The sequence below is a fragment of the Serinus canaria genome, chromosome 4 (assembly GCF_022539315.1).
Source record: "Serinus canaria isolate serCan28SL12 chromosome 4, serCan2020, whole genome shotgun sequence".
NCBI lineage: Eukaryota > Metazoa > Chordata > Aves > Passeriformes > Fringillidae > Serinus > Serinus canaria.
Window position 1 is genome coordinate 70830281 of NC_066317.1, and position 13394 is coordinate 70843674.

Sequence of the window (13394 nt, forward strand, 5' to 3'; positions counted from 1 at the left end):
TTTCCTGCAGGAGAGCAGAGCAAGGGCTTTAAACTCCTTAAGCCAGCAATGGCAACTGGGTGAAAATGGGGTTAACTGGGCAGGTAGGAGCAAAATTACACCCAAAATTACACCCTGTGGAGCACCTGGGGCCTCTGCCCTGGGCTCCCAGCTCGGGAAAAACACTTGCCTGGGGTCAGCTGGTCACCAAGGGTGTTATCCCAGTTCTGGTCACCATGGGTGTCACCCCACCCTGGTCACCATGGGTGTCACCCCACCCAGGTCCCCACAGATGCCATCCCAGCGCAGGCTGTCCCCCCTGCCCCCACAGCAGAGCATCCTGCCCCACTTTTGGCAGCAGCAGCCCCTCCTCCCCTGCAGCATTTCGACACTCCAGGGCGTTTCCTGCCTCAGAGCTGCATTTTCAGCCCGAACCATCCCAGCTCAGGGCATGCCAGGAGCTCCCTGGTGCTCCTGGCCCCCTCACAGACCCTCACCAGCCTTGCTGGCCCTCTCTTTGCCCTTGGATGCAAAGCTCCCATCCCAAACCCATCCCAGGGCAGCAGTTTCCTCCCCACCCCACTGCAAGGTCTCTCTCTCCCCTCAGCCTGAGGACAGCCGTGCCAAGGACAGAGCTGCAGGGATCTGGCCTGGGCTCAGCTCCCCAGGGAGCAGAGAGAGCTCCAGCCTGGGTGTGACAGTCTCCCCTGGCACGAGGAGCCAAGGCCAGGCTGGGAATGGGAAGGAGCACCAGGTCCCAGGGAGATGGCTGCCACAGCCCCATTCCACTGCTAATGATCTCCTGATCTTCATTAAATGAGGGAGAGAGACCCCACAGGCACAGCGTGGGCTGACACAACTCCAGAGGGGCTGGGGGAGGAGATGAGAGCGGGTCCATGCCAGGGGGAACACCAGGACAGTGCCAGGAAAGCATCTGCCACAGCAAGGAGGGGACAGGACGGGTCCAACCAGCCCAGAAAGGGACAAGTGCCTGGTGTGAGGCTCCTGGCAGGGATTTGGGACCTTCCTTGGCTCTGAGGGAGCCTCTCACCCCTGCAAGGTCCCAACACACTGAGCAGAGGGCAGCACCCATCACTGGGCAGGATGGGCCCTGTGCAGAGCCTCTGGGTCAGCCCTCTCCTTCCCAGCCTCCCTGCCCGTGCTGGGGCTCACACCTCCTTCTCTGCTCTCTCTGCCTCCATGGCATTCCCCCGGCCCAAGGAATTCCCTGTCCCCTTCCCCCAAGGAGCTCCTCCATCCCCAGATGGAGCAGGGAAGCCCTGGTGGCCCCAAGGACCTGGGCTGGCAAAGTTTGGCAGCCAAGGCAAGGCCCTGTGCTGGGGGAGAGGGAGGAGAGCCCCAGGCCCTGGCAGCCCCCCAGAGCCCCCCAGCAGCAGGTGCCCCACAGCTGGGCAGGAAGGGGAACCAGAAGAGGGAAGTGCAGCACAGAAGGGCTTTGGGGAAGTCAGAGCTGAGCTAATTCTGCAGAGGGAACAACTCCCCCAGACGAGTTCCCTGTCGGGAGCAAGTGCAAGTCACTGCAGGAAAAGCAGACCAGCAGTCCTGACTCCTGCTGCACCCACTGCCCCTCACACACAGATCCCCAACCCTGGGCTGTGAGCCCTGGAGCTCCCTGCCTGCACCTTCAACCTTTCCCCTGTCCCAGGGCTGGGAGATCTTTGGGACAGATGGCAAATGGAGATGGTTCTGCAGAGAGGGAGGGAGCAGGGAATGGCCACTGAGGGCTAGCTTTAGCCAGCCCAGGACACCTTGGACCTTAGCTGCTCCCTCCAACCATCAGCCTCGCCCTCACCCTGCAAATCAGGGTATTTTGGGTTCCCAGGCAGGGAGATCCAGGGTCCAGCCCTGCAGGTGTTCCCAGACACCTCCTGTCCCCTCAGTGTCCCCTCCCTTGCTGCTCACCCAAGGGGTGCCACACCTGGGCCAAGGGAAATGTCTCCATATCCTCTGGAGAGGGACTGGGGACAAGGGCTGGAGGGACAGGGCACAGGGAATGGATCCCACTGCCAGAGGGCAGGACTGGGTGGGATACTGGGAACTGGGAATTGCTCCCTGGGAGGGTGGGGAGGGGCTGGGCTGGAATTCCCAGAGCATTCCCAGCTGTGGCTGCCCCTGGATCCCTGGCAGTGCCCAAGGCCAGGTTGGACACTGGGGCTTGGATCCACCTGGGACAGTGGGAGCTGTCCCTGCCATGGCAGGGGTGGCACTGGATGACTTTTACAGCCCCTTCCAACCCAAACCACTCCAGGATTCTCGGCTGATGGGCTGGGTGTGCAGGGGACAGTCCCTGGCTTGCTGCCACCCCACAGGATGAGCCCCACGGGGGACTCCAAGGGCATTTCCTGGATGTTGGGAAGCAGAAGCAACAGCTGACTTGTGAGTTCCCAAAAATCTCTCTTTTCCTGGGCTGGACTCTGGCTTTGCAGGGGCTGCAGCACAGCACAGGGAGCTGCAGGACCAGATCAGGGGAGGGAGGTGAGGACCAGGAGATCCTGCCCAGGGCTCTCTGGATGCACAAAGGCTCAATGCAAAGGGGGAAATGATGCTCAGAGCTTGCTCTGCCTTGCCAAGCCTGATCCCCAGAGCTGCCTGAGTGTGGGACAAACCCTGGGACTCCCAAAAAGGCTGTGAGAGCTCTCAGGCTGCTCTTGTGCAACTCCAGGAGTTGATTTTCCCCTGGCAAAGCACCGAAATGGCCCAGGCTGAGCAGCACGAGGCAGCTCGTAAACACCCCCGGCCCCCCTTCCCGGGGAAGACTCCAAGCCTGACGGAACATTTTCCAGCCAGCCGAAAACAAGGATAACAATTATCACTGCTCAGTTCCTGTGCAATAAAAACCTGCAGGGAAATGAGAGCAAGGTCAGCACACGGACAAGGGATGCTTTGCTGGAGCAGGCTCCCCCTGCCCTGGCAGCAGGGCGAGGGCAGAGGCTCAGCCCCACAGCCCCGTTATCTCCCCAGCACAGCCCTGCCTGGGCCCGGCAGGGCCAGCCCCAGGGTGGGAGCCTCTGTTTGTTTTGCTCTTTCTAATCTGGGACTCAAAGTTTCCTCCTGAACAAAGTTGTTTCCAGACGTCAGAGCCGGCTGGGAGCTCCCAAAGATCCAGAACCCCCTGAGCTCCCCACGATTCTTCTCCCACCCAGTTGGGCAAGCTCCAGCCCCTGGGATTCTCCTCCAAAAACCAGCGTGGCTCCTCCAGGCTGCAGAGGGGCACAGAGTGAGAGCTTCCCTCGTGTTTTCCATGCTCATTTCCATCCTTGGGGCCATGGGTGAAAATAGAGTTTTAAAAGCTCCTGCGATCCTGAATGCCTCAAGGGGAAGTGAATTTTCCTTATGCAAGCAAAGCTACAGGAAGGGAGGGAGACAGATGGCAAATGAGAGAATCATGGGCTGGAAAGGAACCTCAAAACTCATCCTACTGCATCCCTTCCCCTGTCCCAGGCTGCTCCAGCCCCAATGTCCAGCCTGGCCTTGGGCACTGCCAGGATCCAGGGGCAGCCACGGCAAATCTGGGAATTCCAGCCCAGCCCCTGCCCACCCTCCCAGACAGCAATTCCTTGCCCAGATCCCAGCCCAATCTTCCCTTTCCCAGTGGCAGCCATTCCCTGGCTCCTGTCCCTCTGTCCCTTGTCCCCAGTCCCTCTCCAGCTCTCCTGGAGCCCCTCCAGGCCCTGCCAGGGGCTCTAAGCTCTGCCTGGAGCCTTCCCTTCTCCAGGGGAACATTCCCAGATCTCCCAGCCTGGATCCAGAGCAGAGGGGCTCCAGAATCCTGGAATGGTTTGAGTTGGGAGGGACCTTTTTCTCTTCAGGCCCTGGAAGGTGCTGGAAGGTCTCCCTGGAGCCTTCTCCAAGCCCCTGGGGCTCTCCAGCCGGCAGGATTGGTGTCACAGGGTGACAGAGGCTGGACATTGCTCCCGTGGGATTACCAGCCCTTGACGAGACCTTTGGCATGCCAGGAGCCAGGAGCAGGCCCTGGCCGAGGAGCAGGGCTAGGGGGGCTCCGGCTCTGCCCAGCTCCACTAAAACCTCTCCCAGGGCAGGGCTCTCCCCAACCACGGGGTTTTCCCACATCCCCCGTTTCCAGCAGGCCCCAGGAATGCCGGCCCAGCCCCTGAACCCGCCCAGCTCCGGCGTTTTGCTAAGAAAAGCGGAATACCCGCGGGGGAGCTGCCAGCCGTGTCCCCGGGGCTCCTGACGCCTCCCCCGGCCCACGCTCCCCTCTGGGCCCGCCGGGAGCCTCGGGGCTGGGGAGAGCTCCCCCAGTGCTGCCCCAATCCCGGCTCTGAGGGAGGGAGGGAGGCTCCCTGCAAGGCCGCAGCTCCGGGCACGAAGCCAGCACAGCTGCCGGGATCGGGGGGCCAGGGGGGCACTGCCAGCCCTGCCCGAACAAAGCCCCCAAAACTCCTTCCCCACAGGAATCCCCGCCGCATTCCTGCGCTTCTGTGCAGGGCAAAGGCTGGAAAACATTCTGGTTGTTGTAAACCCTTCTGGGCAGGGAGGAGGATCGGCAATTTCCCCACGCACAGGGTCTGTGCCCGGGGCAGCCCGGGGCCGGGCTCTGCACCCCAAACTGGGGACCCTCCCTCCAAACCGGGGGACAACGGGAGGTGCCAAGCCACCGCAGCCACCAGGGGACAAATCGCGAGGTGCAGGAGACACAGAGCCCTGGGGGCTGCAGAGGGACCGCGGGCCACGCTGTGCCTGCCCGGGGATGGATGCTCCGGTGCCCTGTCCAGCAGGTTCCCTCCAGGGGGATACAGGGACCCCCGTCCTACAGCCCGTCCGGGCACAGCCGGCATGTCCCATCCCTCCGGCATGTCCTTCCCGGGCATCCCCAGGCCCTGCCATGCCCCGAGTCCTTCCGGGGGGGGTCGCACAGCCAGCCCGGCCTCGGGACCCCTCCCCAGGGCCGCCCTCCTGCGGCGGGCACGGCCACGGACGGTGCGGGAGCCCCGCAAAGCCCAGACGGGCACGCCCGGCCCCGCCACACCCCAACCCCCGTGGCACATCCCGAGGGTGCCCATGGAAGCCGTGATGCCCTTCCTCCTCCAGCAGCCGTCCTGGGGACCCAGGGATCCTGCGGTGCCCACCCTGGGGCACAGGGACCCAGTGACAGCCATGCCAGGGCAGTGGGGGATTCCATGTCCCCACCCTGGGGCACAGTGACACAGTGACAGCCATGCCAGGGCCCTTGGGAGTCCATGTGCCCACCCTAGGACCCCATGCCGCCCGCCCGGTGCAGTCCCAGCGCCGACCCCGCTGCCGCCCCGCACTCACCGCTCGTCAGGCTCGCGGCCGCGCTGCCGGGCGGGCTCCAGGGGCACCAGGGCTTGGCCCAGGAACCGGTCCATGCCCACGAGCGCCCGGTGCATCACCGTGAGCACCAGCCCGCCGCAGGCCCCGGGCTCGGGGGGCAGCTCGAATGCACATTCCTCCCTCCACTCGGGGCAGCCGCCGCTCTTCTCGGCCACCGAGGTGCTGTACTTCTCGCGGCCCAGCTGGATCACTGTGTACGCGTCGCTGCCGCCCGCTTTGCCTTTGCCGCCGCCCTTGCAGCGCAGCCCGCGGGCCCGCACCACCGTCACCTGGACGTGCGTGGGCAGCCAGGCCGGGCAGCCCTCGGCGGGCAGCGCGGCCGCCCGCAGCAGCGCCATGGCCGGGCGGGGCCGGGAGAAGCGGCCGGGCCGGGCCGGGCCCCGCTCCGGAGCCGCCGCTGCCGCAACGCGAGCGACACCGGCGGGCCGGCCCCGCCCACAACGCGCAGGGCACGCCCGCAACGGCGCTGGCCGCGCCCCCGTGCCGCTGTGACCACGCCCACAACGCGCTCTGCCTCCGCCCCGCTCGGCTTTAGCCCCGCCCTAACCGGCTCCGCCGCGCCCTAGACCCGCCCCTGACTCTTAGCCACGCCTCACTTGCAGCCCTTGCCCCGCCCCACCCGCATTGATCCCGCCCCCGACCGCTCCGCCCCGCCCCGCCCCGCCTGGCTGTTGGAGAGGGAGGGGCTCGGGGCGCGCCCAGGGGGCGGGGGCCGGGGGCGGGGCCAAGGTAATACTCAGCCCCGGGGCGACCACACCCCTGCGGCCACACCCCTGTGACCACACCCCCGAGGCCACACCCCTGCGGCCACACCCCTGTGACCACACCCCCGAGGCCACACCCCTGCGGCCACACCCCCGAGGCCACACCCCTGCGGCCACACCCGCGGCACGCACATCGCCACGGCCAGGGGCACCCCCGGCACCGCATTCCCGGCACCGCATTCCCGGCACGGCTCTGCCTGCCTGTCCCCCAGACCCACGTAAGTGTGAGCACAGGTGTGTCCCTGCGCAGGTGTGTGCCTGTCCAGGTGTGCCATGTGCATACAAGGTAGGTACATACCTTGTACATACACAGTGTATGTGTGTGTACATGTTCGTACACGTACATACACAGGTGTGTCTGTACTCAAGTGTGCCCATGCCCAGGTGTGTCCATGCCCTGATGTGCTAATGTCCAGGTGTGCCTGTGCTCAGGTGTGCCCATGTCCAAGCGTGCCCATTTCCAGGTGTGTCCATTTCCAGATGTCCCTATTCCCAGGTGTGCCCATTCCCAGATGTGTCCATGCCCAGGTACATCCCATTCCCGGGTGTGCCCATGCCCAGGTGTGCCCTGCCCTCACCCCACACCTGTGTGTGCCACCCCTGGCTGCCAGAGCCCCCCCAGGCCGTTCTGCCGTGGCCAGGCGCCCACGGGAGCAGCTCCCCAGTGTCCCCACGGCTGAGCCCCGGTGTCCCCACGGCTGAACCCCAATGTCCCCATGGCTGAGCCTCGGTGTCCCCACTCCTGATCCCCGGTGTCCCCACGGCTGAGCCCCGGTGTCCCCACGGCTGAGCCCCGGTGTCCCCATGTCTGAGCCCCGGTGTCCCCACGGCTGAGCCCCGGTGTCCCCACGGCTGAGTCCCGGTGTCCCCATGGCTGAGTCCCAATGTCCCCACGGCTGAGCCCCGGTGTCCCCACGGCTGAGTCCCAGTGTCCCCATGTCTGAGCCCCAGTGTCCCCACGGCTGATCCCGGTGTCCCCACGGCTGAGTCCCGGTGTCCCCACGGCTGATCCCCGATGTCCCCACGGCTGAATCCCGGTGTCCCCACGGCTGAGCCCCGGTGTCCCCGAGCCCCCCGCACCCTCCCCCACCGCTCTCCTCTCCCAGCCGGGAGCGTTTCCCAGGCCCGGCCGGGCGAGGGCCGGGCCCCAATCCCAATGTCCCATCTCAGAGTCCCTAATGTCCCCTCTCAGTGTCCCTAATGTCCCGTTACCCCCCCCCCCCAGCTCGGCCCCGCCGCCGTTCCGTGCCCGGGGCAAGGTCAGGCCCAGCGGGGCAGCGATCCCGCCGCGATAAGGGGCGGCCGGGGCAGCGGGGCCGTGCCAGCCCTGCCCTATCGCTGCCATCTGCCACCGCTGCCACCGCTCCCGGCGCGCCCGTTCCGCTCCGGCGCGGGGACACCGAGAGGGGAGGGGGACACCGAGGGGAGGCACCGAGAGGGGATGGGGACACCGAGAGGGGACACAGAGAGGGGACTCCGAGAGGGGACACAGAGAGGGGACTCCGAGAGGGAAGGGAGACACCGAGAGGGGACACTGAGAGGGGACACCAAGAGGAGACACTGAGTGGGGACACTGAGAGGGGACACTGAACAGGGACATGAGCAGGGACACCGAGAGGGGACACTGAGAGGGGACACCGAGAGGGGACACCGAGAGGAGACACCAAGAGGAGACACGAGCCGGGACACTGAGAGGGGACACCAAGAGGAGACACCAAGAGGAGACACCAAGAGGAGACACTGAGAGGGGACGCTGAGAGGGGACACCGAGAGGGGACACTGAGAGGGGACACCGAGAGGGGACACTGAGAGGAGACACTAGCCGGGACACTGAGAGGGGACACCAAGAGGAGACACTGAGTGGGGACACTGAGAAGGGACACTGAACAGGGACATGAGCAGGGACACCGAGAGGGGACACTGAGAGGGGACACCGAGAGGAGACACGAGCTGAGACACTGAGAGGGGACACTGAGAAGAGACACTGAGAGGGGACACTGAGAGGGGACCCCAAAGAGTCTCTGAGGTCCCTTCCAGCCCCATCATTCCGTGATTCCTGTGTCCCTTCCCGTGGGGTCCCCGCTCACCCCAAAGGCAGCTGGCGGGGCTGGAGCTGCCCAGTGCAGGAGGGTTTTCCCATTTCCCCCCAGAAATGCCCCTGGCACACCCGAGAGCTGCAGAGAATCCCGTGTTTTCCCCTTGGGGTGCGCTGGCCCGGCCATATTCAAATCCCCATTCAGATGTGCTGCACCAAACCCTGCCCAGGAATTGCTTATCGCCCCAGATGAACTCAAATCCAATTATCCCTCCGGTCCAGGGCCTGCTCCCGCTCCCCCAGCTGCCCCTTATCCCTCCTCAGCATCTGCTTTTGATTTGCCCTTCTTTTGATTGTTTTTCCCCAGATTTTTATGCTCTTATTATCTCTGCTCTCAGCACATCTCCTCCTCTCCGCCACTTCCCATCTTTTACCTCCATAATTGGGATTTTTTTCCATTGCCCTTCCCCTTCCCTACCCTGCTCCTATTTATTTATCTCATATTTATACATCTCTTTGATTTCACACTCACTTTTGCATTTGATGCATAAGGAGGGGTTTTAATTACCCCTAAATCAATTTTTGTATTTTTAGTCCACTCTGGAATCAAAGGGAACGCAGGAATCCTTGGCAGCATCCTCAGCGAGCCTGGGCTGAGTGAAATTTTCCTTTAATTCTTGCTCCAACTTTAATTTTTTTTTGCTTTAAATTTTCCTTCACATTTAATTTTTGTTTTAACATAAATTTTTGCTTTGACTGTAATTTCTGTTGTAATTTCATTTTTTCCATCAATTTTAATTTTTTCCTTTCATTTCTCCCTCAACTTTAACCATTCCTTCAATTTTTCAGTACTTTAATTTTTTTCCTTTCATTTCTCCCTCAACTTTAACCTTTCCTTCAATTTTTGAATGACCTAATTTTTTCTTCCTCCTCCTGCTCCATGGAATCTCCCTCCCCCAGCTCACCCTGGTGCTCCCCTGAACACTGGGTGTGGACTCCCAACAAACCCAGCTCCCATCCTGGCAAGAAGCTGGAACACAACACCAAACAATGACTTTTTTTCTCTTTTTCCATACTTTTGGTCCAAAATCCCACTCCTCATCCCAGTGGAGATGGAGATCTCCATCCCAAACTCACCCCAGGAGCTGCCCAGCCCTGGGCATGGGAGGAGCTCCTTGTTGGGGCTGTAGAGAAATGGGATTTTCATGGGAGAGAAGGAAAGGGCTGCAGGAACAGCAGGAGCTGCACAATAGGATTGGGATTGGGATTGGGATTGGGATTGGGATTGGGGGGGATGCCAAAACACGCTTTGCTTGGGAAGGCTGGGATGCCATTCCCAGAGCTCAGATCCCGTTCCCAGGGCTGGGATCCCATTCCAAAGGCTGGGATTCCATTTCCAGAGCTCAGATCCCATTCCCAGGGCTCGTTGGGTCTTCAGATCCGTTGTGTGGTGGAGCTGAGAGCCAGGGTGGGAGTGAGAGCAGCACCAGCCCTGCAGGGAAGGGAAGGGGTGAAGGAAGAGTCAGAGCTGGGAATGCAGCACCTCAAAGGTGGGAGAGGCTGGAAATGACCCAAAAAACCCCAAGCCCTGGGCAGATCCCAAAGGAAAGGTGGGAATTGTGTCCCTGTGCCCTCCCTCAGGTGAGAGCCCACCTGCAGAGCTGCCCCAGCCCTGGGCCAACAGCAGGAGGACGTGGAGCTGCTGGAGAGAGCCCAGAGGAGGCCCCGGAGCTGCTGCAGGGCTGGAGCCCCTCTGCTCTGGAGCCAGGCTGGGAGAGCTGGGAATGTTCCCCTGGAGAAGGGAAGGCTCCAGGCAGAGCTCAGAGCCCCTGGCAGGGCCTGGAGGGGCTCCAGGAGAGCTGGAGAGGGACTGGGGACAAGGGACAGAGGGACAGGAGCCAGGGAATGGCTGCCACTGGGAAAGGGGAGATTGGGCTGGGATCTGGGCAAGGAATTGCTGGCTGGGAGGGTGGGCAGGGGCTGGGCTGGAATTCCCAGAGCAGCTGGGGCTGCCCCTGGATCCCTGGCAGTGCCAAGGCCAGGCTGGATCCACCTGGGACAGTGGGAGCTGTCCCTGCCCATGGACCTGGATGAGCTTTTTGTTCCCTTCCAACTCAGAACATTCCATGGTTCCATGGCATCTCTTCCCAAGGATGCACATCCCCAAACCCGGACACACAGACCAGGACTGACAGCAACACCCAAAGCTCCCCCAGCCCCAATCCCTTGGAATCCAAGCAGCAAAACTTGTTCCAACGCCTTGGGAAGGAGCTGGCAGTGCAGAATCCCAGCTGGCAGTGCAGGGATGCCCGGGAATGGAGGGAGGGAGCGAGGGGAGCGGGGCTGTGGGGGAAGGGGCCTGAGCCAAGACAAATAAAGAGTTCAAATGGGAAACGATTAAAACTAAACTAAAGTCACATAAATGGAAAGCGGGGGAGATAAGGCGCGGGCGCCCTCGCCGCCTATTTAACATTCATTGGATTGAATAATCAGGCCTCATTATCTCAAATTGCTGCATATTTGCCCTCAAAATGCTAATTTGAAAGTTGGCTGCGAGCGCCGTCTGCCTATTTTGACTAAAATATGATTTTGCTTTATTGTGCGGCGCTCGTAGCTCCGGGGGCATTTCCCCTGCGCCGAGCACACCGGGAATGGGCAAAAAAAGGGGAGGAGAAATCCCCCAACATTTATCAAAAGCCGGCCGGGGAGGAGAGCGGGCCCTGCTTTGCGTAGAAATGGCATTTTTAGGCCTGGCAGTGAAATTAAAGCGTTATCAGGCGCTTTTCGGGATGGACACTTTATCGCTCATCTCGGGAAGGGAAATGGGAGAAATAATTTGCTTTTATTCTGATTGTTCGGCGGAGGGGGAGGGCTGGTGGCTCCTCCCTCCCCTCTCCCTCCTCCTCGCCCCCCTGTCCCCTTCACCCGCCCTTCCAGGGGGCAAAATCGACGCTCTGGGCTTTATCCAGCGGATCCCACATGGAAAATTTGCTCCATTTGATCTCCGGCCGGGATTCAGAGCATCAATCTCCGGCTGTTATTGCCCTTCCCAGAAGTCAATCGATGGATTCCCGCGGGGATGGGGAGAGCCGGGGGCGCCGCTGCAGCGCCTCAATCCCCGGCAGCGATGCCGGGATCGCTCCCGGCCCGGCCGCCCCCCAAGGACGCGTTTGGCATGCAAAGCCCCCCGCGCTGTTTGCACAGCAAACTGCAATTGTGCGCGGGATTAAGGGGGCTCCCGGGAGGCCAAGGAGCCTTGTTGACACACCGGGGTGGAAATCCGGCGCCATCAATTCCGCGGGCGCCTCTGGATTTGGCAATGACACCGCGGGTGACATTCCCGCTGGCAGATGGAGGGGCGCTGACCCCTCCCACGTCTGGGGGGCAGATGGTGACAGAAGGGGGACCCACCGAGGGGCCGGTGGCCCTGGGGATGGGACAACCCCCCGGAGCAGATCCAGGGGAAGTGGGAGGAATTTGGTCCTGCTGTCCCAAAATCAGCGCGTCAAGGACAAATGTCCCCCTTGCCATGGTCCCCATTGCTGCTGTGCCTCGGGGCGGGGGGGACACGTCCCACAGCGACACCCAAAGCTCAGCCAGAGCTCCTGTGCGCCAACGGCACCAAAGCACAGAGGGGGGACAGCTCAGAGCCCCCTTATCCATCGGGATAAACCTCTGTGACAAACATCCTGGGAAAAACCTCCTGGCCCTGGGTGTCCCCCCCTGGCATGTCCCATCCCACTGTCCCACCCTGACATGTCCCAGCCCACTGTGCCAGGCCGGAGTCCCACCCTGCTGTGTCCCAGCCCACTGTCCCACCCTGACATGTCCCAGCCCACTGTGCCAGGCCGGAGTCCCACCCTGCTATGTCCCGGCCCACTGTGCCAGCCCAGTGTGTCCCACTCTGATGTGTCCTGTTCTGGTGTGTCCCCTCCCGCTGTCCCCATCCCACTGTCCCATCCTTCTGTCTCTATGGCTCAGTCCCATCCTGCTGTCTTTATTCCTCTGTCCCATGTCACTGTCCCTACCCTACTGTCCCCATCCCTCTGTTCCCAATCCCTCTGTCCCATGTCACTGTCCCATGTCACTGTCCCCATCGCTCTGTCCCATGTAACTGTACCTATCCCTCTGTCCCATGTCACTGTCCCCATCCTTCTGTCCCATTTCACTATCCCCATCGCTCTGTCCCACGTCACTGTCCCCATCCCTCTGTCCCATGTCACTGTACCTATCCCTCTGTCCCACGTCACTGTCCCCATCCCTCTGTCCCATGTCACTGTACCTATCACTCTGTCCCCATCCCTCTGTCCCATGTCACTGTCCCCATCCTTCTGTCCCATGTCACTGTCCCTATCCCTCTGTCCCATGTCACTGTCCCCATCCCGCCGTCCCCTCTGGCTCCCGCCGGGGCCCAGCGCGGTCTGGGATCGCCCTCTGGCGGTCACTGAGGGAACGGCTCCAGGGAGACCCCACGGGGACCTCGCCGGGACCTTCCCGGGACCCTCCGGGACCCCACGGGGACCTCGCTGGGATCCCACTGGGATCTAACTGGGACCTCACTGGGACCCCACTGGGACCTGGCTGGGACCCCACGGGGACCCTGCTCTGGGATCCTGCCCTGCAGCCCCTCCCAGCCGGATCCCGGTAACGACACCCGCGGTCTCTGGATCACTCACTGGGATCGGCCTGACCGGCACCCCCAGTAATTAGCAGCCTGTTAATTGGGGTGGCTCTGGCAGCTGGCAACTGACTGCAGCTGTGCCAGCTGGGATTGTCACTCACTGGGATCCCTGCTAACTGGGATTGCTCACTGGGATTGTCACTCACTGGGATCCCTGCTAACTGGGATCCCTGCTAACTGGGATTGTCGCTCACTGGGATTGTCACTTACTGGGATTGTCACTCACTGGGATCCCTGCTAACTGGGATTGTCACTCACTGGGATTGTCACTCACTGGGGTCCCTGCTAACTGGGATCCCTGCTAACTGGGATTGTCACTCACTGGGATCCCTGCTGACTGGGGTCCCTGGATCCCTGTGGATCAGAGATGCTCAGCACTTCAGGTGCCTTTGGGAATCAAACCCAGATGCTCCAAAAAGAGAATTTTTTTCTGGAAGTGGCTCCTGTGACACCATCAGCACCCAAAGGAGTTTGGGTAGGGAGCAGAACCAAAGCAGAGTGGGAAGGTTTGGGAAGGTTTGGGAAGGGAAGGTTTGGGAAGGTTTGGGAAGGTTTGGGAAGGTTTGGGGGAAGGTTTGGGAAGGGAGGTTTGGGAGGG

General features: G+C 61.9%; 2 protein-coding genes across 3 annotated transcripts in view; one reads left to right on the top strand and one right to left on the bottom strand.

Annotated features, from left to right (window-relative positions):
• RAB11FIP5 (RAB11 family interacting protein 5) overlaps window positions 1-5743 on the bottom strand; it is a 36546-nt gene extending 30803 nt beyond the window's left edge. Inside the window, exon 1 of one of the 2 annotated variants that reach the window (XM_050974137.1) lies at window positions 5278-5743. In XM_050974137.1, coding sequence (XP_050830094.1) covers window positions 5278-5654 — 377 coding nt within the window. In that variant the 5' untranslated portion in view covers window positions 5655-5743. The remainder of the gene's footprint in view (window positions 1-5277) is intronic. The other variant, XM_050974139.1, reaches the window with a different exon arrangement.
• LOC103824794 (homeobox protein EMX1) overlaps window positions 1-13394 on the top strand; it is a 169838-nt gene that overhangs the window by 155070 nt on the left and 1374 nt on the right. The gene's annotated exons all lie outside the window — the stretch shown is intronic.